The 26,178-nt window shown below is 39.8% G+C and overlaps 1 protein-coding gene across 1 annotated transcript in view; it reads right to left on the bottom strand.

Moving 5' to 3' along the window:
- The window catches only part of TRPM3 (transient receptor potential cation channel subfamily M member 3), a 293,999-nt gene that overhangs the window by 27,624 nt on the left and 240,197 nt on the right, over nucleotides 1-26,178 (bottom strand). The window contains exons 13-20 of the mRNA XM_075726277.1: nucleotides 21,866-22,006; nucleotides 20,411-20,440; nucleotides 19,007-19,296; nucleotides 17,937-18,165; nucleotides 15,083-15,250; nucleotides 7,248-7,388; nucleotides 2,470-2,598; nucleotides 87-338 (exon numbers count right to left, since the gene is read on the bottom strand). Of these exons, the coding sequence (XP_075582392.1) occupies nucleotides 87-338; nucleotides 2,470-2,598; nucleotides 7,248-7,388; nucleotides 15,083-15,250; nucleotides 17,937-18,165; nucleotides 19,007-19,296; nucleotides 20,411-20,440; nucleotides 21,866-22,006 (1,380 nt within the window). The remainder of the gene's footprint in view (nucleotides 1-86; nucleotides 339-2,469; nucleotides 2,599-7,247; nucleotides 7,389-15,082; nucleotides 15,251-17,936; nucleotides 18,166-19,006; nucleotides 19,297-20,410; nucleotides 20,441-21,865; nucleotides 22,007-26,178) is intronic.

Raw genomic sequence — 26,178 nt, 5'->3', positions numbered from 1 at the left:
AGATAAATCTGCAGTGATGTCATTGGCCAAAGACATTGAGTCAAGAACATGCTGGTAAAACATAGAAGTACACCAACTTCTCTTACCATTTTCCCAATCATCATAACATATGGTCCCAAATACTTGTTTACTCCGAAGATGTCTAATAACCGTATATACCAGTAAATGATGTTAACACAGTATATCACTCGGCCATCACTCCGGAGTGGCAGATCTTGCAGACGGAGCACCATCCCAACGGAGAACAGGAGGATAGCTATAAGATCGGTAACATTCCAGTACTCCTGGAGCCAAACTTTTACTTTCTGTAACAGTTTCCCGGGCTCTGACATCAATATCTGAAGGACATAGGACATGGAGAAGAAAGCAGCTGAGCTGTCTTAATTTAAGCTTGAAGAAATCTATAGTAAACAGATATATGCCACAGAGGCCAAAAGCAAGCTGATAGACTCCTATCATATAAATATCTCATGTACTCTCTGATTTTTTTTGAGAAATCTTGCATTTCAACCATTCTTAGCCTGTATCTATGTGCAAGATACCTAAAAGAAAATGGACAAAAAACCTCATTCGCTCTAAACCCCCCATGAAATCAGAAGAAATATATGTATATCTTTCTCGTTTTCAAATTTACTGACCCTACTTAGAGTCTTGGAAGAGAGGGAGAAATGTAGAAAGTTATTTAATGAGAAAATTAACATTTAAAGAAGCTGCAGGTTTAAAGAAAATTATTCTAAAATTTGTATCACACTGTCAAGAAATAATTAATAACCATAAAGATCCAGATTTAACATTTAATCCAGAGAGATACTAGCTACTACTTGGACATGTTTTTGGAAATTAAGTTCCACAGCTGAGAATATAATTCACAAAATTAATTAATCTTACCTTATGAATTTATCGTCATTCTATTTCCAAGATCATTTGGGAGACTTGATTGTTTTCCTGAATTACTGTTGAAACTATTCCTCAAGTGATTTCTATGAATAATTCCTAGCTTTTAGTGAGTTAACAAGCTGTTTGTTTTAATTTTCTATATTTAGCTTGAGAACATTTGAGCAGGCTCATACAGTTCCTTAAAAAGATGAATGCCATTCTTATAATTTTCTTATAATTCATTTTCAGAATGAATTTTAGGCTCATCTTCTGTGAACAATCTTTAACATCTGCTTAGAAATCCATTCTGGCAAATGTTCTTGATAAACTTTTGTGGAAAGGACAATTTGGGGTGAATGATTAGACAAAAATGGCACACATGATTCCTGCCAGCAGCCTCCCACCTACTGAGCCAGCGGTGATTTGTCTCCATCAGCATTGCAGAGTCCTCATGTGGCTACTGCCAGTGTTTTCCATTTTCTTTTGGTTAGTGAAGTACACTCATTATAGGCCACACAAGTAGTGTCTTTTCCTCTGTCCTTTTTATTTATAATATAGAGTTTACTGTACAGTGTTTGAAATCTGTCTTTGAAGTCTAAGTGGCTGTTGCAAGACCGTTTTTAGTTTAGTCCTCAAAAGCATCTGCCGCAGAAAATATAAATGTAGATGGTAACAAATTCAGCCCAGGGGTACAAATGTGCTGTTTCAGCTGAGGTCAATGGGACTTGCACCCACTCACATCAGGGCTGAATTTGGCATCTGGTGTCTTTGTGGAATAAATGTGCATTTGGCCAAGTGAGAAGGGCACAGTGGTACCTGCAAGTGGGAGAGACCATGAGGGGCAGGGGTTGGCAGAACAACTTCACTCTGCCTATAGACTGAGTGCCACCTTAAATGCTCTGTCTCTGCTCTACGTGTCTGCTTTAACATCTTTAGGCAGATGCATGTTATTGCTTGACATAATTAGCCAAACTTTTCAAGACTAAAAGGGGGAAATCCTATTAGGAATGTGCTGCAATATTCAATGTGGATCTAAATTTTTCCCCAGTTATGGCTGGTTTTATTTAAAGCCTTTGCATGAGAGACTTGGACAGACAGAACAGCTGTAAATTTTGAATGAAGTCTATCTGGGGTGGGGTAGGGATTCGAACATGGGCTTTTTGGTTGTCATGCTATCACCATGTCTCCATGTCCATTCTGTTATAGTATGTCTCCTTTTCCTCTCCCTGAAACATGCTTCAGTTTCTGGGCCACATTTCAAAGAATATAGCTGAGCTTTAAGACACATCAGAAGACTGCCCCATACTTGTGAATGCTAGTAAACGTGCATCGCACAGAAATCTGAACAGAGAAATTCAGTGGGAGAAAGAGAAAGAAAGAGAGAGATTCTTGATTTTAAAATGGAGGAAGATAGTTATTTTAGTGCTGTGTTTTTAACAATCCATCTGGTTTTCTGCAAAAAAAAAGGCAGTTTTATGATAAGCCCATTCATCAAAGATTATCCTGAGAATAATAATAAAAACAGATATTAAAATGAAAAAACCCATGCTTATTTCTTTTTTATTCTGTCTTTCTTCTTTGGGGTGATTTTACCTCTCTCATCTTCTCTATTCCCAGAGTAAAAATGTATGAGATGACAATCCATTCCTGTGTAGATGGCCAGCGATCCATCTTCACTAACACTATATAATTGAACAGCATCAAGTAGCCTATATATGCCAGCTGTAAAGAAACAAAATTAATATCAATAGTCACTATATTTATATGATGCAGCCAGTTTCTTGGGTATGATTTGATATTCCTAATTCCACTGTAAGCAGAGTTAAACAGAAAAAAGAATTGGGTTGTCTGAAAAAGCTCACATTAAATCACATACAGTGTGGAATCTGCAAAATACATGCACAAACATCCTCTCCTCCAGCTACGTCTGCCTCCCCAACAAAACTGTATTAAAGCAGTCTCCGTAGACCATCCCACAGTGATGGGAACTGTGATACCACTATGCCAACTACCAAACTAACTTATCTCTGTGAAGATTTCTCCCCCATCTGCGCCTAACACCCTTTACTCCTCTAACACCCCTCCTCCGTGGTTTTTCTCCCTGTTCACCTGGCCTAGGCTGACTCTGGCATTCTAGATCCTCTTTGCACAACCCTGGCCTGGAGACCAGAAGGTCCTAGGTGTTGATAGAGGTCTTCCTACCCAGTGTAGTACTGACCTAACCTATACCATGATTCCTCCCCAAAACACTGCTACTCCTACTCACATTGCTGCAGCAAGTACCCAGGCATAGCCATGCATTCATTTGCCTTTTTTTTTTTTTTCCAAGTTTTTACATATAATTGTTTTGCTTTTACTTCTCTAATATTCTTCTTCTGGCCTAATTTTTGATACAGTGGAAAGTGTAGATTATGTTTTTAGTTTCTTTTTCCTTTCATTCTACATGCTGAATGTAATGAAATGGTCAGTCAAAAAAGACAAGATAGGCAAATTGCATCATGAAGTTCATAAAACTCAGAGAAACCTGAGTGTCACACTGGAGCATGGGCTGTAGCAAGGGTGAATGGCTGTGGCTGGGGTCTGTGGTGGCCAGAATCCAACTGCCTGTCTACTTTGCCTTTCAAACAGCAGCCCCACAAGAAAATGCATCTTAAGCCAAATTTAAATCAGAGAAAAGATGATTCAGTTCTGTGCGTGAACATTTTAGTCATTGTGGCAGAAAGCTTATTCCAGACATCTGTATTTCAATACAGTTTTTCTCTCTCAACTGCATGTTGCTGACAACTATTGTGTACTTGGTGTCAGACTTAACATGCAACAGCCACAAAGGGACTTGAGGTGGGTAGGATTATTTCAGTGTTCAGCACCTCACAGAACAAGAATTATAGTCCTGTTGTATTTGTTAGGGAACAGCTCTTCTCTGTGTAAAAGCCACAGGGTTCTGGCTTTTCTTGCAGTTGCTGGTTGGAAAGACACCTGAGAGAATTATTTACATTGGCCTTAACTATCAGTACAGAGAAAACAGCCAGTTGAACCACTGCTTCTTGCCTACATAAAACAGAGGAGGAAATGATACCATTTGTCTTTCAGTTTGTGTGTGATGATGGATTGCAACGCTCAGGTCTAGAGGCTGGCCTTTTCTTAACACTCCTGAAGGAAATGGAGAGCAATATTGACTTAGGTCAGCATCTAGGGTGTCAGCTGAGTCAGCAGAAACTCTGTCTGGGTAGGCAGAACTGGATGCATACCTCCCTAGCTGAAATAACACCTTCTACTACAGTGCAAAAAGCCAGGTGATACTGTCACCTAACACCCCTCCTCTTAGATCTTACTGATTATTAATTACAAATCTTATTAATTTGGCCTGACTCTGCAGCCTTTGGTGAGTGTTTGCAGTTAGTATGGCAAAAGAATAGGGACATTAAGGTTACAAAGGTGACAGAAACCACAAGACCCTCAGTGTAACTAGGGGCTTTTGCTGCTTCTTAGTTTTCTTTTGAGGTGTTGGGTTTTTTTAGTTTGGGGTTTTTTTGTCAATCTAAATTTACTGAAAATTGCTGAGAACTTTTGCTTGGGGAAAAAAAAAAGAAAAGGAAAAAAGCATCTTGATTTAAGAATAAAATGATGCCGAAACTGCACCACTTTAACCCAAGAAACAGGCCCGTCAGATAGTGACACCCTCCTTCTCTCTCCCCAGACCTGTAACTTGCTCCTGCCTTCCAGGAGAATGTCCTGATCCCACACTGTGGTCAAACCTCAGTACAGCTGCCCGTGCTGGTACTCAAGATTCTTTGAAAGTGCTACTACATAAGTAGCTGAACCCTCTTTTTCTTGCTTTTACATGGCTTGACAAAGAGCTAGGGGCTGCCATTTTCACCCTTGAGGGCAGTACCTGAAGAAACTAAGGAGAGGAATGCCTGCTAAGAAGTTTCTAGGGTGGGTTGCTTCCTGCTTTCCTATGGTTGCTGTCCCATTCTGTAGAAAATGCTTGAACACTCGTTATCGTAAGGGATAAATGTGGAAATTGTACCAGCAGGAGAGTGCTTCAAGAGGGAGACTACCCTCCTCTCTTCTCATTGATTGCAATAACTACATGATCGTAAAGTGAAGTGGTCCCAAAATCAAAAATTTAGGGCAAAGCTGTTTTGATGTTTGGAAGATGACTCTTACTCAGGGTTCAATTGCCTCTGCAGATATTCATCCTCAGAAGAGGTAGAAATGTGGGCTTTTACATCTTGCTAGCATCTCAGCCTAAAGCCAGTAGTTAAAAGGGGGGGGGCATCCTCTTCTTCTCAAGCAAACTGTGAGATGAAACCTTTGAGTTATGGTTTTCAATGCAACAGCCACAAAACAGAACAGAGGAGTTGACTTTTGGAACTGCTGCATGTCCAGAGAGAAAGGCTGAAGTTTTTTTTGTTGAGAAAGGCTGTTTATTTTGGCTCATCTGCTGACCCAAAATGTTACTTACTCAAACATCCCCACATCTAACCCACTCTTGTGTATTTTAAGAATGAAGGTGGATCTAGCTATAGAGTTCTAGTAATAACTAGAACAAGTAAATTATTTTAAATGGCATACAACAGCCGTAAGTATAGTCACTTTTCCTGCAATTTGTACTGTGGAATGTAAAATTTTGAGGATTTCTTTTGAAATCTATGGTTAGTATTTCTGCCTGTGTGCTTGTAAAAAGTGTGATAGGCTGTGCAATTCTAACCCTATTCTGAAAGCTGTTTTGCTTTTAGTCTCCAGGAGTTTCTCAATATACCCAACTGGTCAAGCACTGCAGCCAGAATCCACCTTAATTAGCTCTTCAAGTTCAGTGTAGCCAAGATCCAGCTTTAATAAGTGACCTTGATTGAGACCTGCCTCAGGACATAACACTGTAGGAACAGGCCTAAATGGAAATGCAATATTGATCTTTTTCTCCCATTTCAGAATTGAACTAACAGGGAGAGCCAGGATGCTTCTTTCTGTTTACAGTGTAAAGACTTTTCTGGTTATGCATAATACATATTGCAATTGATAATGAGACTACACTGCTGATGAGCAGTTTCTAGACTGATCGGCTTGATTAATGTTCAATGGCCACACAGCTCAGCAAGTAGTTACTCCAAGTTGCCAAACTGGAGCTATTTGCTAGCACAAGCTGTCCACCACAGTTTAGTCTCTGTTGATATGAGTTGTTATTATTCCATTTTATTCCTCCCTGCAGCTACTTACACATATTTGAAGACTATTACATCCTTCTGCAGACTTTTTTCCAGAATAAACAACGTCACTTCCTTAAATCTTTGCCCTTAAGTCATATTTTAAAGACGTCTTGAAAGATTTCTCTTGTTCTTTTCTGTGTCATTCAAACCAGTCCATACTTGTCACGTGATGCAGAAGCTGGACTGGGATAGAATATTCCAGCCAAGGAGACTGAAAAGATTACTTTCTGTGTTCACTTTACTTTTTGATCTCATCCTTCCTCATTCTAGTGCAATTTGCAAATTTAATAACCAATGTCTACTCCATCATCCAAGATTTGAATGAAAATATCAGATAGCACCTGATGTAGGAGAGACCCTAATGGAATCCTTTCCAATCCCTGATTCCAGCTTGTAGTGAATAATTAATACCTACTCTTGAGGACTAATTGCCAAAAAGCTTTGTATACACATAGTAACTTTAATACATCAGTTATTAATTTATCTGTGAGAATACCCTGTAAAGTTTTTGATACTCTCTTACTTCAGTCAAAATATGTGACATAAATATTTTCCTGCTCCATCTGCAAGGTCTGTTTCTTTATAACACAGGGAGATTATACTGGTGCGACATAATTTGTCCCTAAAAAATGTACATTAGCTGTTACTCATGTCTTTGTTATCTTGTGGGTACTTACACAAACACTTTCTCTGAGAGACACTCTGCAGGCTAGTCAAAACAGAACGAAGAAAATACATTCCAAGAAAAGATGTGCTCTATCTGCTTCTTTTTCTCATCAATTGTTATACAATTCAATATCCTCATTCAGCCCAGCCTCCCATTGGGCTTACTATTGGGAACTATCCTATTGGGAATTCTCCTACAGGGAATGCCTTGGGAGCACTGACTGCAGCAAACTGCCACGCATTGTAGTATTTGAAAAAAACCATACAAAGTCATTCAAATTTTAACCATTAACTTCCTGAATGAAATAGTAGTCTTTAAAAGTCTTAGACAGGTTTGCAAGCGCTAGATGACCTCCACAAAAGATTTTTATTAAACTGTTTACACGTAGACCCTCCAAAGCATGCAGATGCAGACTTTCAAGGAAACACACAAGATCTTAATCCAATTTCAGTTTTTGTCCAAACAGTAGTAATATAACAGGAAAGATTTCTTACTGTGTAAAACCAAAATTTAACGATGGGAGCATTGTAGAACTCATAAATCTTTCTTCCAAAAGGGATCAGTCTGTGCCTGCTCTGAACTTCCTCTTCCTCTTTCTTTCTTGAGGACTCTCCATTCCCTCGTCCCAGCATTGCCTGCAAGAAAAGACATTTTTGTGTTTCTTTGTGAAAGACAAATTAAGCTATTTTTTGACATTTCAAAAGGGAACTATTCAAAACTTCTCTGATTTCTTGATCTTTAGACAAAACCAGGTGACCATAGGTAGGTGTAAAATGCTTTGTTCTCAAATTATCTTTTTTGCAGGGAAGCTGCTGTTCAATACTTTGTAAGCTGAAAAAGCAATGCTTTGGCAGCAACTGTCAGCACCAGTGTGAAATCCTTGACTGGTGAACAAAAAATGAGATGTGGAGAACATTTCTCCTTTTTGCTGTATGGGCAGCAAAATTTTTACCTGACAAGAGCTTTTTGTGGTGTACTTCTATACAATAAACAGATGTACACAGAAAACAGGTAAGTTTTGGTTTTAAACAAAGAGAAGTTCATAAGGCTGAGACTGAGAGAGAACAACGGGGAAAGATGAGTTGGCAGGTGCTGGACTGGAAGCAATGAAGCCAGTGACTCTTTTTACATTGATCACTGGATCTGTCACAGGCGATGATCCCACAGTGAACTTCACACGGGTGTAGAGGACTGACCAGTAGAGTTCACTGCAGAATTAAGGCCTTGGACTGAAAGATCCTTCTACATGATTGTAGCTTCTTCCATAATGAAGTTCCAGACTGCTCACGGACTGCCTCTGTTAGGCTTGATCTCACTGTTACCATTGCAATTCAGGCTCCTTGAAGAGCTATGCTGAGCTCCAGAAACACATATGTAAGAAGTCTTCAGCTGTAAGTGCAAGCCCAACAGACAAAAGATGTCAATATTTTGTTTACTCCTAACTTCTGCTGCAGAGGTGGACTAATCGATATACTCACTGAAGTTAATGCTTAAAAGAAGGTGTTCCATTATATTTAGAGTACAGCGTGATCTATTAAATGTTTTCTCTGAAACAATTATTTTGTGAATATTAGACTAAGAGTGGATTTTAGTTCACTGTGCCCTGAGCAAGTTCTTACTATTTAGTTTGTGGTCACATCTATAGATTGTAACACTCCTGCACATGAAAGCAATTGCAAGAATTGAGATACAACTGTCCTCTCTAAGTATGCAGGGATTTATTTAAATGCTTCTATAATATTTTTCTACAAGTAGATCAAAGCACTTTGGTACTTTTATGCTAACTGAAGCAAACTTTCACCGTCCCTGAAGATAACATTGTCCTCATCTGCAACTTAAAAACGTGGACAACTAAGCCCCTAAAGAGAACAACTAGATGCCAGACATACTGTCTTTCCATTAAGAGGTCCTTCTTTTATCTATCTCTGTGCTCTCTGATTCAACAGGATGTTCAGCACATACTTAGCTAATCAGCTTCAGGTGAGCTATTTGATCTGGTTCTAGTGCCCTGCAGGAACAGGAGAAGCACTTGTCACAAATTTAAAAGTAAGAATCACAATCTTTCCTTTTCTTCCTTTTTCTAGGTCTCATGTGGAGTTATTCATATAGGTCTTTGGTCCTGTAAAATAGTAATTTGTAATGATAAACTGATGACCACTTTTTTTTTTTTTTCTTTCAGTCAGTGTAGATATTTGTAACATCATTAGGACCGTGTATGGTCCTAGATGGCTCCTGCCTAATATTTCTTTTTCATTTAATTTATGCAGTTAGTTTTTTCCTCTTTTCATGACATCCCTTATATTCTTGAATTTGACTATGCACAGATGTTGCCCTGCACATTTTTAATAAAATAGAACAAAGATTCAGGACACAAGCATACTGCACTGAAACTAACCTGTTGAGATCCTCTTAAAACTGTAGCCTGCTTTGGTGAAGCTACCTACTTCCTTTAGCTTTTCATGCCTGCAGATTTCTCAGTTCATTGCCATAAATGTAGATAAAACAATGCATTTTAAAAAATTAAATATACGTCCTGTTGATCCTCACAGAGCACACAGAACCCCTTAAAAGTCCATTGAGGATTTCATAAAAAAGGAAAAAGATGGAGTGGCTGTTAAGCAGTGAATAAGGGTTCTTATTAGATAAGCAGATAGTCTGCAAGAACATGAGACTTACTGAATATAACTATAGTAGCAGAGATTACACAACCTTTGTTGCCTGAAGTCTACAAAACCAAAGCAATTCCCTGATCTGTATCAGGGATTGTTTATTTGGGAAAAAAAGTGGAATATGATCTGAATGCTTTGGGAAAATTATAGCCCAAGAAGGTACTAATTTCTTTGCTTATCTCTACCTCCTGATGCTGTTTTAGGGAAAGCTGCCATCTGGTGCTACAGAGTTTTCTGTGGCTTTTCCCAAGACTTTGTCTCTGCTGTCCTCTGGTGCTCAAGGATTTTGCAGCAGAGTGAAAAAGAATGCTGGCAGCTTTAACAAATGAGCAATGCTGTGCTTTAGTGAAAGGGATTATTTTACAGAGTTTAAATCCTTCACAATTTTATAAATTTACTAATTCTGAGACACTCTTAGCTCTCACTGGAATCAGTGAGTTGTGTGTATTTTTAGGATAACGCTCTTTCAGTACCTGGATTTATGCTTCAGCTCATGGATGCTGATTTCCTGTTTGCTATTGCTTTCTTGTTGATAACGATGCTGTAATTTTATCTTGTTATAATTATTTTTGAATTAATTGTATTGTATAATACTAACCTCTTCCCTCCCCCATGCTACAGATGGGGAATTGCTCTGAGATGGTTGGGGATTAGGTTTGACCTGATGTAACCAACTGTTAATTATATCACAGTATTAACAAATTGAAAAGCCTCCCCATTAGAAACATACATAAATAACCTAAGTGAGCGTGTTAACACAATAGCTACAATGCCGAATGTGAACAAATGTGTTTTCACTTGGAGGGGGAAGAAATAGGGTGGGATTAACTCAAGACACTGCTCTGTGTGGGCGGCATCTCTTTCTCTAACACACAATTTTGTCCATGATTCACCATGAGTCATGCAAGGTAAGCCGGACAGCAGCTCAACTACATTGTACAGTACAGTACAACTGCATCATTTTAGCCTGAGGGGATTGATGTGCACATAGTTTTTACATGGAGATTTTTCTACTCAGGATTCTGTTTTGGTTTTTGGGTTGTTTGTTTGTTTGTTTGGCCAGATTTTGTTTTACGTAATTGAGGATCATTCACTGATAGGGAACCAGGACAGTTTTGGGTTATGCATTTTTACATTAATATATGTTAATGATCCTATAATATATTTACCTGTTTTATAACTAAATAACAGGAATTTCAGTCCTGCTAGAATGATCACAGGCTTTTCAAATTTTATCCTTAAGTGAAATCTACATGCTACATACAGACTTACCCCATATTCACACAGAACTGGTGTGGAAACGGTACGTAGCTGGGTGGATATACTATACCTCTCTCTGCACACCCCAATGTATCCTATGCTGTGTATGGAAATGCTGCCTCCATGGTAGTTGTTCTAGGGTTACTGTTCTCTGCCTTGAAATACTGGTAGGAAAAAAGGTTTAATGCCTTTGAGTTACAGGTGTGTAAAATTGGATTTTGCATGTGCTGAGTGGTTCTTTAAAGTGAATATAGAGCAGCAGGGCTAAAGTACCAGGAGCTCAGTCATCCTGGCTGCTGAACATAGTGAAGGACATGGAGAGTGCCAGGGCAGTTGTGTGGTGCTGGTGGTATGGGGGGGTTTCCAAAACCCTCAGAGAAACATCAGGAAATCCCTCCTTATGGAGAGGGCCAACACTTCTGCCTCATGACTGCTGGAATTGTCTCCCACTGCCGTTTTCCAGCTGAGCTGAAGAGGTGCCTTGCTGCTGGCATGTGAGATGCTGTGAGCACCATACCCCAGTGGGGTGGGTGAGATGGGCCAGGGGCACGAGGGCACTAGTCTTCAACCTTTCCTATCTTCAGAACTGTATTTTTAGTGATACAGTATTTGGTTAGCTCTTGCCATGGAGAAAAGGCTAAGCATACATACTACAGATGAGATAATGTGAGCCCAGAGGCCAACACAACTAGCTTTGCTGCTGCTGAAAAGTCCTCACTCAGACCCTTGGTGACACCCATTGAAGTCCAAACTTCCTATTCGATGGGAAAATTAGAACAAAATGAGCAAAACAACAACTGAAACATCTTCTAAAGGACTTAGATGAGTTATTCTGTGTTCTGAAATAAGACCATTTACTGGGTAACTCTAATACCCAAACAAAAGGGCACTGAATAGGGATAAAGGTGCTCCCAGTTATGGCTTCCAGAATCAGTGTTATTTTGGGAGGAGTGTAGACTGCTGGGGTTTTCTGACTGACCTAAAAATCAGCAACTAATTAAAGCCCTGGTCAGGACATAGTGCAAATACAAAATGTCCCTTGCCTTTAGACTTTAGTGCCCTTCTACTCCTCTATGTCTAATATTCAGGATTAATGACTGGCAGCTCCATGCGTAAGTTGTGGTAAATTCCTTAGTGCTGAGGGAGTGGTGATGAGAGCAGTATTCAAGTGTGTTTTTGTGAGTAGCTGCTATAAGGAAAGTCTGTTGCCTAGCATCTAGGTGTTAAAGAAATGTGTGCCCAGCACTCTCATATATCTGTTATAAAGTTAAAAGCAGGTGTGAGTAACAAGTAGTTTACCGTGAATAAACACTGCATCTTTATAGTACATCCAAATGTTCAGCCACCCACTAGATCCTTTGGGAGGAGCATAAAACAAATACATACTTGCAGGCAGATGCACCCATGCAGAGACCTACTTCACTGTTGCTGTACTCTCTGTGATCACATTATTCTGTGCTAATGAGGTATAAAAGAGTGCAGAAATCACTGTGGCCCTGTACCTCATCCACTCTGCACACATACAGTGCAGAGGAAGAAGATGACTCTTTTGGCCTATTATTAGTCACCTGGGCTTAGCAGCACAGGACACACAAGGCTTCATAAGAAATCAATGAACAGACCTTGACTAGATGTGATCTCTTCATCTTAGCAGTACTTTTATAAAAATGCATATGGGCGCAATATTATAGGAATACAGCAACTTGAGAAGTATTCATTGGGAATGATTAGAAATAGAGTTAGGCAGATTGTTTGGATGATACATTATTTTCCAGAAATGGACTTCAGAGGTGACCAAAATGGTTTTTAGTTCATCAATTTTGTTTGTTTAAACTTTAAACTGAATAATGCTCAGAAATGCAAACCACAGAAAAAACTTGAAGGTATTTTAAACAATCATGTGCCAATTAAATAAATGAATAAAAGAAAACTGTAGCAACCACAAAAACCAAACAAACACCCCCACCCCCACTCCAATCTATTTGTTTGTCCTGAAAGGAAAAAACGTGGAGAAAAATATGCAGGTCATTCTGAATACAATAGTCACAAGCTATGATTAGGGTGAGTGACTGATCTATTGAGCAAGAGTCCAGCAATTGATTAAACTTTTGTGATATTACATGACAATCAATTATTACTCTTAATGACCTATGAATAAGGTATCCTTAATATAAGTGTAGCTAAAGAGGAACTTCACAAAGGCACTTCCCAGTCTTGCAGGCATCCTCTCATCAGTGAAGAGACCCAACCTAACTTATAGAATCATAGAATCATAGAATCATAGAATCATTTAGGCTGGAAAAGACCTTTAAGATCATCCAGTCCAACCATTAACCTAACCCTACCAAGTACACCACTAAACCAATTAAGAGAATAATTTCATGTTTTCTGGCTTGGTGGCTGGATTATTTTTTAATGAAAGTAAAAACTAGGAATCATTAAGGTTGGAAAGGATCTCCAAGATCATCAGTCCAACCGCCCACCCAACACCACCATGCCCACTAAACCATGTCCCAAAGTGACTTATGCCAGACCATTTGACTAATTCTGGAACAATGCAAAACTTCAATCTAAAATATTTTCTTATATTTAAAAAATGTCAGGTAGGAACACTTTCCCTGATACAGTCCCTGAACATGACTAAATGTAACTGGCTATGGCATCTAACCACAGAAATATATGCAAAGGTGTCTTTGCTAGCTAATCATCTCTCCTCATCACTGAAAGGCACCTGAGTGACAAAGCTGTGTTAGAAATCCTAAAGCACAGTATAGATTATACACAGATATGTTGAGTCAGCAGTAGTGTACCAAAGATACTGTTTCTAAACTTGCTGGACTCCACAGAAACAGTTCTTATTTTATAGCAAAAACTGTAAGTGTCTGAAACTTCACTAGAATAATGCATCAACTTTGAAGGAGGGCAGAGTCAATGACAGGAAAGAGCAATAGGACTGTCAGCACATGGAAGGGAGAAGGGAGGGAACATCTAAGACTTGTCTGGAAAAGCAGATCCAGTTCACACATCAATTCCTTGTAGCAGGAGTCAGAAGGTAAAAAGGAAACACAGTATTGTAGACAAGAAACCAGGAGCTGGGATAACTGCAGAGAGATGGAAATGACTTCCTCCCCAGATTTCTCCCCATTGCCAAGAAAAAGGCAGCTTGCAAAGTGCTTATTTGATTTGAATAGGCACTTCATAAGTGGATCAGAAGCCAGGGATAGTAAATTACAGTTAATAGCGAATAAGCAGAGAATGGCTCATTCCTGCTGTTCTGGCTACTGGTCCTTCCCAACGGCCAGGTTCTTGCCTGCAAACGAGTCCTGTAGGTGGGTCTTGTGGGCTGCTCCTTCGGCTTGCCTGCATATTGGGTCCTGTAGGCAGGTCCTTCTGCCTGCCTGCAGTCGGGGTCCTGTGGGCAGCTCCTGCTGTTTGCCTGTGGGAAACAGTCTGGGTTTTTTTTTTTTGGCTTTTTTTTTTTTTTTTAAATTAACCAGGAAAATCCCTTTTAATCCTGTGCCTCTATCCTGACCTTGACCAACTGGGGTTGAGTTTTAAGCCCTTCGAAGACACTACAACCAAACCCAAATCAAAGCAAACCAGACTAAGCTAAGGTAGGTCTGATAGCTCATATGATAATTGCCCAAATTAAAAAGTGTCAAACAAGTCTGAGAACAACAGACTGGAAGTAGGTGACTTGTATAGTTTTCAGAGCTTTAGTTATTTGAGTCTGTTTGTGGCGCAAATTATTCCTCTAAGGCTATGTTACGAATACAGACAAGTCCTTCCTTACACAATTCTGCTGAGCTGCAGAGGCTCTTCGTAAGGCCTGAGCTGTCTAGCTGCTTGCTAATGTCTTCAGTAGATTAAGATCTGCATGTGTGTATGTGTGAGAGGCAATGACCACAAATTCACAAAGAATTTTGAAAAACGTTCTCATAATTTTTCTTGCCTGTTTGCACACTTACTTACCCTCTAATGAAGTTAACCAAAAGGAAAAGAAAAAAAAAAAATCTCTAACTTCTATGAATCTGGGCATTTCCACCCAAGGGAAGACTTAGCGAGCTGCTTTTCTACCAGAGGCCCACTCATCTATCATGGCTGAGTGATTTCAATTCTGAAATCTCATGACTTTATTTCAGACAATGTGGCATCAAATTGAAGCAAAATATGAGGATATTACATCACGACATGGTGCTTCAGCATCACCATGCACTGCAGGAGCATCGAGAGACAATGATGCCAACTTGTCTGGTTTGAGTCCCACTGCGGAGAGGGGAGTGTTAAGAATGGTAGCCTATCACCTGCTAAATTTAGCCATTAGACAGCCTGCAACACCCACAGAGGTGGGAATAACAATTTGACAGCACTGAGGCTGGTGATTTATTGTCAGCACTTACGGTAAGTTCCATGTCCTCCTCCTCTTTTTCTTTCACTGGCTTCTCTGGTTCCTCTGGCTCCTTCTCTTGAAGATGGATCTCGTTGGCCTGGGACATGTAAGGCATATCATCTTTGTTCTTGAACTCCAAGCTGAGGATTGAAGGAGGAAGTAGAATTCCTAGAATTACCTAAAGCAATGATAATGATAACAATAATCATCACAATAAACAGATTACAATCATGATGACTACTTAGTATCAAATGGAACAACTCCCTCAGGACATTTAGGAAAAGAAAGATATGCGTGCATGTGAGTTTCTATGACAATAGAATATTTGTTACTTGGGGTAATGTTTCCAGAGCTCCATAGTGAAAAAAGGCACATAACATTAGGACATTTAGGAAAAAGAAAGATATGCATGCATGTGAGTTTCTATGACAATAGAGTATTTGTTACTTGGGGTAATGTTTCCAGAGCTCCATAATGAAACAAAGCACGTCACTTCTATTCACATTGCTGTGAGTGCTATGGTTAATTGCCTCTCTTGAATATTTTATCTGCTTGCTCATCAGATGTGTATTGTTACATACCAGAATATATTTACAAAGTATTACATAAGGTCAATGGCAGGTGGAATGATTGGTGAGTTCAGACCTTGGACCTGCAAATTTCTGCACTTTACATAATAGACAATATCAGTGTGAAGGACACACAAGCAGCTTTAATTTCTACAGAGAGGGTTAACAGGTCTCAAGCTCTCTGTGTCCATACTTAGTGCACACAGGGAGTCAAGGCATAAGCGTGTGTGGATCTGAGGAAATAAGGCAAAGCCAGCAATAGCAAATGCTGACGTGCTTAGCTATGCAGTCCCCTTAGATTTTGCTTCAGTAACCTCACAGATGTGTAATGCTCACATTAATGCCAGCTCTTTCTTTTCTGTCTTCCCTCTCTTATGACGTGGGAGTGTAGAAACCATTAAAATTACCTTCTATGGATACATGCAATGAACAATGCTTGGGGTTAAATCGGTAGTGTAACTGAAGAGATATCATAATAATACGAAAAGAAGTGGCCTGTCTGTATCACAAGCACAATAGCTTTTCCTGGTTTGCTGTAATCTCATGGAAGATGATCTTGTTATAAATCTCTCCCGAAATGACAGTGAAACCAGGTAGTTAGCTTGTTGGCAGGTCAGGGAGGGTGACTGCTTGTGCTCATCATATTGACAGACAGCATGGGTGTTGCTGAAACCATCCAAAGTACTGCAATTAGGAGCAGTCAGCATATATGAATGCTGGGCCCAGCCTTGGAAGAGCTGAGCATGAGGCTGCCTGCACTGCTCCTGCACTCGACTTGTTGCAAAAAGATGTGTCAAGGGAGAGGGGGTTACAGGTAGACCTGGCTTCCCAGAGAGGCTATTTTAAGAACAGGCAGAATTAACAATTGCCTCTCCCTCTCCCATTGGTGCTATACATCCCTGGCGAGACTCTAAAGAATTACATTCAGCGTTCCTGCCATTTGCCAGTTTTGATGGGAGAAAATTGTTCATGGGAAATAATCCATGACTCATGCTTGTAAATTTCTTTCTTTGCCACACTGCCTCTTGCTCATGTAGCTTGTAGCCTGCTTTAGCTTTAACAGGACCTGCTAATGAGCTTCAGTGAAATAAAACACAGACTTGAAAATGAGTAAAGGATCCTTGTGAAGCCCTGATGCTACAAGAAGCTGAAAGGAAACAGAGTCTTCAGTTACCTTCAGTTATTTGTTGTGAAAGAAAGGTCTATTTTATAGCTTAAAAGATGGATGCTGCAAAGAAGAAAGCATGCAGTGGGAAATGAGTTGCTGCACCGATCCCTGTCTAACCAGGTTGAATATCTGCAAAGCCAAGCAGTGAACAAGGTGGCAGTCCCTCTGAAGGGCAATGGGCCTGTGAATCGAGTCAGAAAAATAGGTAGTAAAGACCACTCCAAATGTGAGAATGCTTTCTATCTGTAAGCAGAACTCCTGGAGGAGGATGATAAGAATGCTATCAGCCACTAATTCTCATTCATCCCTGTCACTGGATTAGACCCAGTATGATAACAATGCAGGTACTCATAAGCATTCTTGCCAACATCAAACATCTTTTCACACCACAAAAAAGCCAAGCAATTACCACTTTTCATACAAATGATTATTACAGGAGAGAGAACCCCTTAACTGAAAATATCTCTCAGTCATCTGGGAGGAAGAGGAAATTCCTGACTGGTGGGTACTTTGGTGAAGGTGAAAGATGCCAGCCCATGGACACAAATTCACCTCCCAGAATTCATATTGCTCTATTAGCAGTTTTGCTAACTGTGGAAGTAAAGCTTAAACAACTCTGAAAATTGAATTATCCTCTAGATCCTCTAAGGTAGTCCCTTCAGGTCAGTCATCAGGAAGATTGCCAGGCCATTGCAAGAAAATTTGTACTGTTTGCTTTGGCCTGTTCTGGGGAAGGTTGTCGGATCAGCACCTTTCACGAGTGGTTAATTCACTTAGACATCCTTTTTCTTTATTTATCTTTAAAAACCTTGGCTAACTCCTCAAGTGTCCAGGCAGGGTGACATACTAACCTCCTGGCTCAGTTCTTATTCTGATAACTCTCACTGATGCCAGAGGGGCCTTTGAGAAAGATGATGAAAAAACTAAGTAATGTGCTTTGAACTTCAGTTTGTGATAAGCTCTCTGCTGAAAAACTGAATACAGGAAGAATATACCCTGCTTAATGTCTCTACAAATAAGCACCTGAAATATGGTTAATTGAGCCAGTTATTACTGATTTGTCGTGAGCCCTGTCACCATCTATTAGAACTCCTCTGACTGTTAGTTTTATTTCAAAACAGGCTGACCTTTAGGCCAGAATTTTTGCGCATCCGGAGACGACCCATCCACATGTCTGTAAGCAGCATTTGGCTGCAAGTGTGAGCAATGAAGTCCCTGTGCTTGGCTGCCACTGCGAGCTGCAGGCATGTGGCATTGCTCCAGTTCTTCAGCTCATAGGTCAGCAGTTTCATTGCCAATTGCTCATCTTGCTTGTATGACTGGTCCAACAGCTCCACCGCCAACTGGCCGAAGTCCCTGCAACAGAGGGACATTTGTTCATTCCTGTTAGCCCGAGCAGCCTGCTGCAGAAAACACCCCTCTACAACTGACAGCCTCTGCAAGGGTGGCATCACCTTCCATCATGCAAATCGTGATGTTGACTGTACGCATGGAAACCCACATTTTCAAATGTGAGTGGCTAATGGTAGGCATATAAATAAGTGCCCCGACTTAGCAGTGATGAGCACCCACACCTACCAGCTGTCTGCTCCCACCTGCCTGCCCACCTCCCTGACATTTTCTAGCTGAAATCCTCTGGTTATCTGCAGCTTAGAAGATTGCTTCTGTGGTGTTTGTCCATGGCTTCGTGGTCAAGTCTCCTGGAAAAAGGAGTGTCCAATATCCTTTTCTAAATTCTGTGTCTCAGACTTTTAACTTCAGGAAAGATTATTATGGGATCTAGTATCGTGGCTTGCTCACCTAAGCATGAGCTCTTGGTTAATTAACACTTCTGCCCAAATATTGTGTTCATAAGGATTTCAACAATTGTTCTGCTTGGGATGAACAGATTGTCTTGAAAAAGCACAGAGAAAGGTTGCAGCCTGACTCTTGAGGCCTCAGGGAGAACATGTAGACAATATAGATATTTCACTGCCTTCTTGACATCTTCTCATTTCAGCTAGCAACTCTGCTTCTCTGGCAGACAGGTTGTTTAAAAGCCATTTAGACTTTCTCTAAAGGGACTGCATTTTCCCTACAAGTCAGAAATGAAAGCAAGGTACAGATAAGCAAATTTCAGGCAGGTTCAGCAGCCTCTCCCCCCTTTTTTTCTTTTTTTTTTTTAACCCCAGGAAAGTGTACATGAAAGAAAATTCACCGGGAATTATGGTTCAGTTCTTGGGATATATCATCCACCATGTCATTTTCTGATGCTTCATGGGCCATGGCTTTGCAGAGTTTACAGGCTACCAGTGCTTTAGCCATAGCCTCTTCCCCATGCTGCCAAAAGAAGAGGGCCATCTTCTGACGCTTCATCAGCACAGCCCACACCATCAGCTCGTGGAATGGGAAAGGGAAATGATTGATCTCAGGATCATCCAAATCAATATCAACTTCTTCTTCTCTTTTTTTTGTTGTTTTCCTCCCTCGCCGCAAAGGGACATCATCCTGTGAGAATTGTAGAGAAATTTTTTTCACCAGTGAAGGAACTGAATCAATTCACACAATGCACTGGAGTCAGTACATGAGATATCAAACACATTCCCTGCAGGTCAACCCCTTCAGTGTCTTTGGACAAAATATTTAACAGAGGAAAATGATGAAAAAAGTACTGGCCCATGCACTGTAATTAAGAAATCAGTAACCCCATACCTAAACACAGGGAAAAAGAGCTTTGGACTATCACTCTGAACTGTTCTTTCTCCCTAAGAACATGGAGCACAATCACATGATATTCAGAACCATTTTGGAAAAGCCACCATTAAAGCTAAGAGTTCACTCCAAATACAACATCTATTCTAATGCATCTGCCTCATTCCAACTCCAGAAAGTACATATCCAGGGGATGCTCCGGTCTGCTGAAGACTCCCTCCCTGCTTATTCTTGTGTTTTGTCCCTTCATCTTCTCACAAGAGTGGTAATCTCCTTTCTTCACTCCCATTCTGCCTTTGTATCCCATGTTTAGCCCTTCTTTCTCCAGCTCTTTGTTGTTTCTATCACCTTTAGTTTCTTTCCCATTTTAGCCTACAACTTTTATCAGATGAGCTGACCTGTTCTGTGCTGCATCTGTGGACAGCAAAATGAAAGTTGTTGTATAAAATAAGCAAACAAGAAAACACTACTGCCTCCTTGAAAGTAGCCAAAAGTGTCAACAAAACTGATAGAAATTTGGCCCATGTAAAGATTTCGGCATCATTCTTCGCAACTGCTTCATTTCTCTGAACACGTTTTAAAGTTATATAGTTACCTGACTAAAATTCTGCTTGGCCTGACAAGCTGAAACATTTTGTTTAATCTTCATGAAAAGAAAAATGATGCACAGGGGGGGCAGAGCCTTCTTTTCTGTCTATCCGCTGGACTTTTATTAAGAAATGTTTCTTGATCTGGCCCTTGTGTAAACAAGTTATCTGGATAAAAAATACAATTTATGTGGCACATTTCTCATGCAAAACTTGAAAAGAACTATTGGTGCCTTCATTACAGTGAATTTAAACATTATCTTGATATAGTGTATATTTGTCAAAGAAGGAAAAGACATCAAGATTTATCACAGGTTGCTTACCTCCATTCCCAACAGTTTCAGGGCTTTTGGCTGTACAAAAAAGTTGGAAAAACATTATTTCTCTCAAAAATGTGATGAAAAATTACAACTATATATGTATACATACATACATGCGTAAGTGTGTAACGTGATGTAAACATATAATATAGACTATATAATATAGAATATATAATAGACAATATATAATAGACAATATATAACATAATATAGATAATATATATGTAATGCAATGTAATGTAATATAATATACATATATACTGCAATCAAATAATTACATATATATTTAATTCAACCTTGAGTTTGACCCTATTTCACCAAAACACACAACAGAAGACATACATTTGGATTCAGGTACAAATTACCCCTGGTTTGGGGCTGTTCTAATGGAAAAGTGATAGGAATTACTGCTAAGGCAGGAATGGATTTCTCTGGAGTGTATCAGTATTTTGGCAATTCCCTGGCACACTTTTATTGACTGCTGTGGAGCTGCTCTGTATGTTGTTTCAGTATCTGTGAAATTGCGACTCAAATGCTTTTCTTAATGGAGTGGCTAGGGGAAGGAAGTCTCTCCCAGCAGCTACAATTACTACCTTTCCTCTCAAAAGTGAAGAATGAAAGTGTAGGGAAACAACAACAAAAAACATTTCAGGTGTGTGGCTGTAACTGTTTCACAGAGCTGTTGCTCTTTATAGCCACTTAGAACAATATTCAATGGTGTATGTTGCTAAACCTGAACTGAGACAGGAAATGAAAATGTGGGGTAAAAATAAGCAAAGAACTACAAATGTTACTGGGAGCAGTTGAGCAGATTTTTCTTCACACTGGATTGGGTTGGTGGCATTATGGATGGCAATAAACATCTTTTATGTTTTAGAAAGGTAGTAAGCTTTTTTTGTATTCACAGTATTGTAATCTATCAGACATGAAAACCACAAAAATACTGAACAGTGTTTTTGCCATGAGACCACTGACTCTGCTGTAGCCACATCCAGCTAATAAAGCCAATTTTGAGTTATGGGGCTTTTTTGCCCTGATACTTTCAGGCCACAACCAAGAAGATGAGCCATGAGATAGGAAATGCATCTATCAAAACATTTTTTTTTTTTAAGTTTAACTCAGGTGCCTTATGTTACAGGTAAAAGACTTGTATTTCAAAAGCTGTGGATACTCATAATTACAGATTTTAGAGCCAGAGGAGACTCTTTTACGTCCTGATCTCACCTGGGCAGCAGAACCCAGTAATTTTTTCATTAAATTCATAAAAAATGTAGCTTGTGTTAGTGGCTGGCTTGCAGTCCATTGTGGTGAAAGAACTGCTATGTACATAATGGAAACGAATCTGTAGACTGAATAGTGTGTGCATGTGGATCCCCCCAGCCTGGAGCCATCTAAGAAGCTATGGTAATCCCTGCCAGTGGGTGAAGTCATACAAATGGCAAATAACTTGCTCCTTACCCTCTTGGGCCCAAATAAATTGTGGTACAGTGTTCTGAACCGCTTTCGGGTGTAATTGCAGCGATATGCTCCTCCCATCAGATACTCTATCACCAAACCAATATCAATCAGACTTATCCGATAATCTGGAGGTAAATTTCCCTGCAATGAAAATAAAAAGGATGGTGGGGGAGAAAGAAATGCTTGTTACTGGAATTGTTAAATATACTTTATAATGATATTAGAATAAAACAAATTAAATAGTTAAAAACAGGAATGTATTATTATGCTGGTTAATTAATTCACCTTAAAATAGATCCAACCGAAACCTGGATATTCTCGCTTGGAAAGAAGACATAAGTTAAATAAGAAGGTGAAGAACTTGTTGGAAGTAACAGAAGATAACGTCAGTACACAGTACTCGTATTCTTCAGCTGGGGAAACAAGGAACACGACTACAGAACAAAAAGCATGAGTATCAGCACACTTGAAAGGTCAGGCACAGTTGCTGGTCTCTAGTCCTGCAAGATAGCACCTTTTGTGCACCATCTGTCCCCCACAACTCTTGTCCTGGCACCTCATGTCTCTGCTGGCGTGTCTTTGGACTGTCTTTGGTGAAGTGACATCATGTGATATCGTTTGTTCACATGGAACCAGCTCCTGTGTGTGATCTTCCCATCCTGCAGTGTTCCCTCCCAGTGTTCCAGGAAAGGAAGGGCAGCGAGGAAAGAGCTGTGTTATCTACTCTAGAGGACTTACATAGTGCATGAGTTATTATTATTGCTAGTTGCTAGAGGCAAGAAGAGTCTGTTAGCATTTGTTCTTGGGGTCATGTACAAATGGACATTTATCTTCGCTTAAATTCCACACCTAGTGTAAGGAAAGAATCTGTATGTATGAAAGTAAGTATGAAAGTTGTAATAAAGAAAATATCTGTGGCTAAGTCTTTGGGGTTTTGTTCAAGAAGAAAACTACAGGCTTAGCAATTTTTCTAAATGGTCCCTCCTTGAACTCTCAACATATTTTACTGAAAGCCCCTCTAAGCACAGTAATCATGCTACCTAATTTCCAGCAGTGCCAGCAAGATTGTCTCCCAAGAGGTGAACTGTTCTTGTGGCAAGGGTCATTAGCAGGATCCTGGAAAAGACGTCTGCATACTTGCTCTTCCATTTCTTTTCCTTTCTTATCCTCTGTTAAATACAATATATATACACAATGCCTTCAGCATGCGCCTTTTATTTTGAAGGGAAAAATCAATGATAAATATGTACGTCTTACTGCCCTCACTTTGTAAACACCCTTGAACATATCTCCCTTCTCTTCACTGTCAAGCCTGAAAATGACAACACTAAGGTTATGAGTTCTCCGATACTTATGGATTGTAAAGCTACGAAGAAAGATCTCAGTAAAAGATTGTCTCTTACTGCACATGAATGTAAGTCTGCCTTTGAGTTAACTGGGCATTTCTATTCTCCAGTAGCAGTAAGCCTGATGTGACACCTACCCGGCCAGAACAATTTCAGGGTGGGCTGGTCTCACAGATGTGCCAGTGAAGTGCCTTTGGGGGTCTCTGGTTATGGAAGAATAAAACCCCAGTGTGGGCACATCTGCTCTTCTGTTCCCACCCTGGGAACTCCACAAGGAAAACTCTGATCCCTTTACAGGAGGAAAGTGCTGATAGGAAGGGAATGCCCCCAAATGAAAGTTTGCCTCCTTCTCTAAATTGCTGCCTCCGAACTGTTCAGACGACAGTTGATGGTTCAGTGAGCTGTTCCCTACCACAAAAGAAGGCATGATTCAGCACATTGTGAATAGGTCACCCAGATCTAGAGATCTCATTAACAACCCTGCAGATTTACAGAACCCTCTGTGTCCTGTATGTCATTGTGCAAGAGATGTGACTACAAATTAAAGGTGGAAAGAGAGGTAAATTATCCTTCTGTGAACTGCGAGTGGTAGCCTTGGAGAAAGAGAAAATTACTCTAGTAAAAAATTAACTTGTATAGTCAACATTGCAGAAGGACACAGAAATTGTAATTGTTAGCTTCAAACTTCTTCAGTGCACTGTAATAAAATAATCACATTTTCTGCTGTGATATACAGCACAGATTACAGTTAGCCTGTAGTCTTTTCATGGGGTCATCAAAAGAAGGTTAGGAATTCGCGCGGAGCAATTTTATGACCGCCATGTCTTGCTGGAAATATCTGCATGTCTGCAGATATCTGCCGGGCTTCTCTGCAGATGTGCTTATTACATTCAGAGCAGAGAAACACTAATGGAGAGCAGATGGTAACTGATTCTGCAGAAGTGATGAAACGGATGCAAAGATCCTCCTTCCTCTTCTACTTCCGCCAGGAAGAGCAATGCTTATTTCCCTCCCTGCTCACCATGGTACACACAGCACGCTGAAAGGTTGAGGAAAGAGAGAGGGAGGTAGTGCTGTGGTGTACCATGCCTAGCAATGCGCCAGGATTCAAAGGGACAGAAGATCAAGGAAATTTAGTGGCAAAAGGTGAGCTGCCAGCTATCTTTCAGTAAAGTCCCTTAGCATAGCCTTTTGCACTCTTCCTACTTTTGGCTAATCTGATGGGCAGGGGAATCACTATGGTTTGCAGGAATGCCTGTTAGCTTAGTTTATTTGAACCCAGTCATTTTTATCCTGAACTGTTTAAAGAAAAATAACGTAAATCTAAAAATTAAATCTTGCAAGGTTTTTTGGGCTTCCCCCCGCCAAATGTTCTTCTGTCTCCAGAATTCTTAAGGCAATGACAGTTTTACTAGAACAAGGATGAAGGCACTAGCAGAAGTGGGAGTTGTAGCTGCAAGACAGAGTTGTAGTTCTTCAACAGGCTCCTGTTGTCTTAATGTAAGACACTAAAACTGAATGTTTTGATATTATTAAGTGGCAAAAAATATTCAAGCAATTAAGAAAGCACAACAGGCATTGGGATGCTGCATGTGTTAGAAAGTGTGAATTTCTTGATGTAGTTCTTCTGATTTCTAAAATTTCTTAAAAGGATTTAGATAAAAAATTTCCAATAGAGTAACTTTAATAAAAGATGCATCTAAACCTCCCAGATCATACTGAAACACTTTAGTAAAGAACACTCACTAATTCACAGCAGAAATACACATTTTATAGACATACACATATATATGGCTCCATGCTAACACACAATTACTTTTCCAAAGTGAGCAGCCCTAGTAAAACCAATTGGACCATCCTTGTGAGAGGAGTTATGCATGTACCAAAGCATTTGCCGTATCAGCAGACACCCTGAACTACCCTGGCTGTGGTGAGTCTGTTTGTAAATGAAGCACAGTGGTGCAAATAGTCCAGAACCCTTTCAAGAAGAGCAAAAATTTGGATGGGCTAATTCTAGTACAGACAAGGTGGTCAGGAATGACAGACGATAAGGTTTGATTTTTGGGTATGATAGGTACCCCAGTTAATAAGCAACTAACCTTTTAATGTTGGGACAAGCTCTTCAGTGCTAATGCATTACTCTTTTCATGAAGAAACTTCAACTTTAAACTGTAGCTAATCAATTATAGTATTTTTTTTTCACTTCAAGAGCATTTTTATATTCAGCAGGTACCAAGCCTCTGATTTTGCATGCTGAGGAAAAAAATAATACTTTCAAAATTGTGTATATTGCTCATTAGTTCTCTGGAAATGTAGACATACAGTGGCAATCCAAAATAAAGATCTTTGAAAACTTCTATCACCCCAGAGTGGGATTAAGATATATTGATTATATACAATTTTTGGATTAAAGAAAAAATTCATCTGATAATTTTTACTCATCTTCATTAGCTAGTTAGGCCAGGGAACGATTTTCTAAAAGCAAACTGTAGAGGGCAACCTCCACTTACAAACAGGATGTCAAGCACCGCCACTGTTTCTTCCTGCTTAGTCTGTATCCATCAGTTTGTACGGTCTAGGGAAGGAAGTCAACCCTGTATGTTAAATTCCGTACCCTCGACAGGAGGTGTAAAAAAGGCCATGGTGCAAATGATGCAGGAAGATTTGTCCTCGTATGGAGTTATGGAATTGAGAGGATCAAATTGAGAGATGAGCACAGCTGTGTCTAAAGCAGAGTTATTAAGAAGTACTTTGTCTTGTTAATACATGCAGAATTTAAGCATGCTGTGATTACTGTAAGTTCTTTAAGACTGTGTCTCCAGGCCTTTATAATATGCTGCCCAGGCTAACAGTCTTCACAACGATATTTGGAAAACCAAAGAGAAAATAAATTATTGCCTTATATGTTTGTGTGTGCATGTGCATGTGCACACGTGCGTTTGTAAGCTGTCACAAATACAGCTGGTA

Source organism: Pelecanus crispus, chromosome Z (assembly GCF_030463565.1).
Source record: "Pelecanus crispus isolate bPelCri1 chromosome Z, bPelCri1.pri, whole genome shotgun sequence".
Taxonomy (NCBI): domain Eukaryota; kingdom Metazoa; phylum Chordata; class Aves; order Pelecaniformes; family Pelecanidae; genus Pelecanus; species Pelecanus crispus.
The sequence above is the reverse complement of the archived record's forward strand: the minus strand, read 5'-3'. Positions and strand labels throughout refer to the sequence as shown.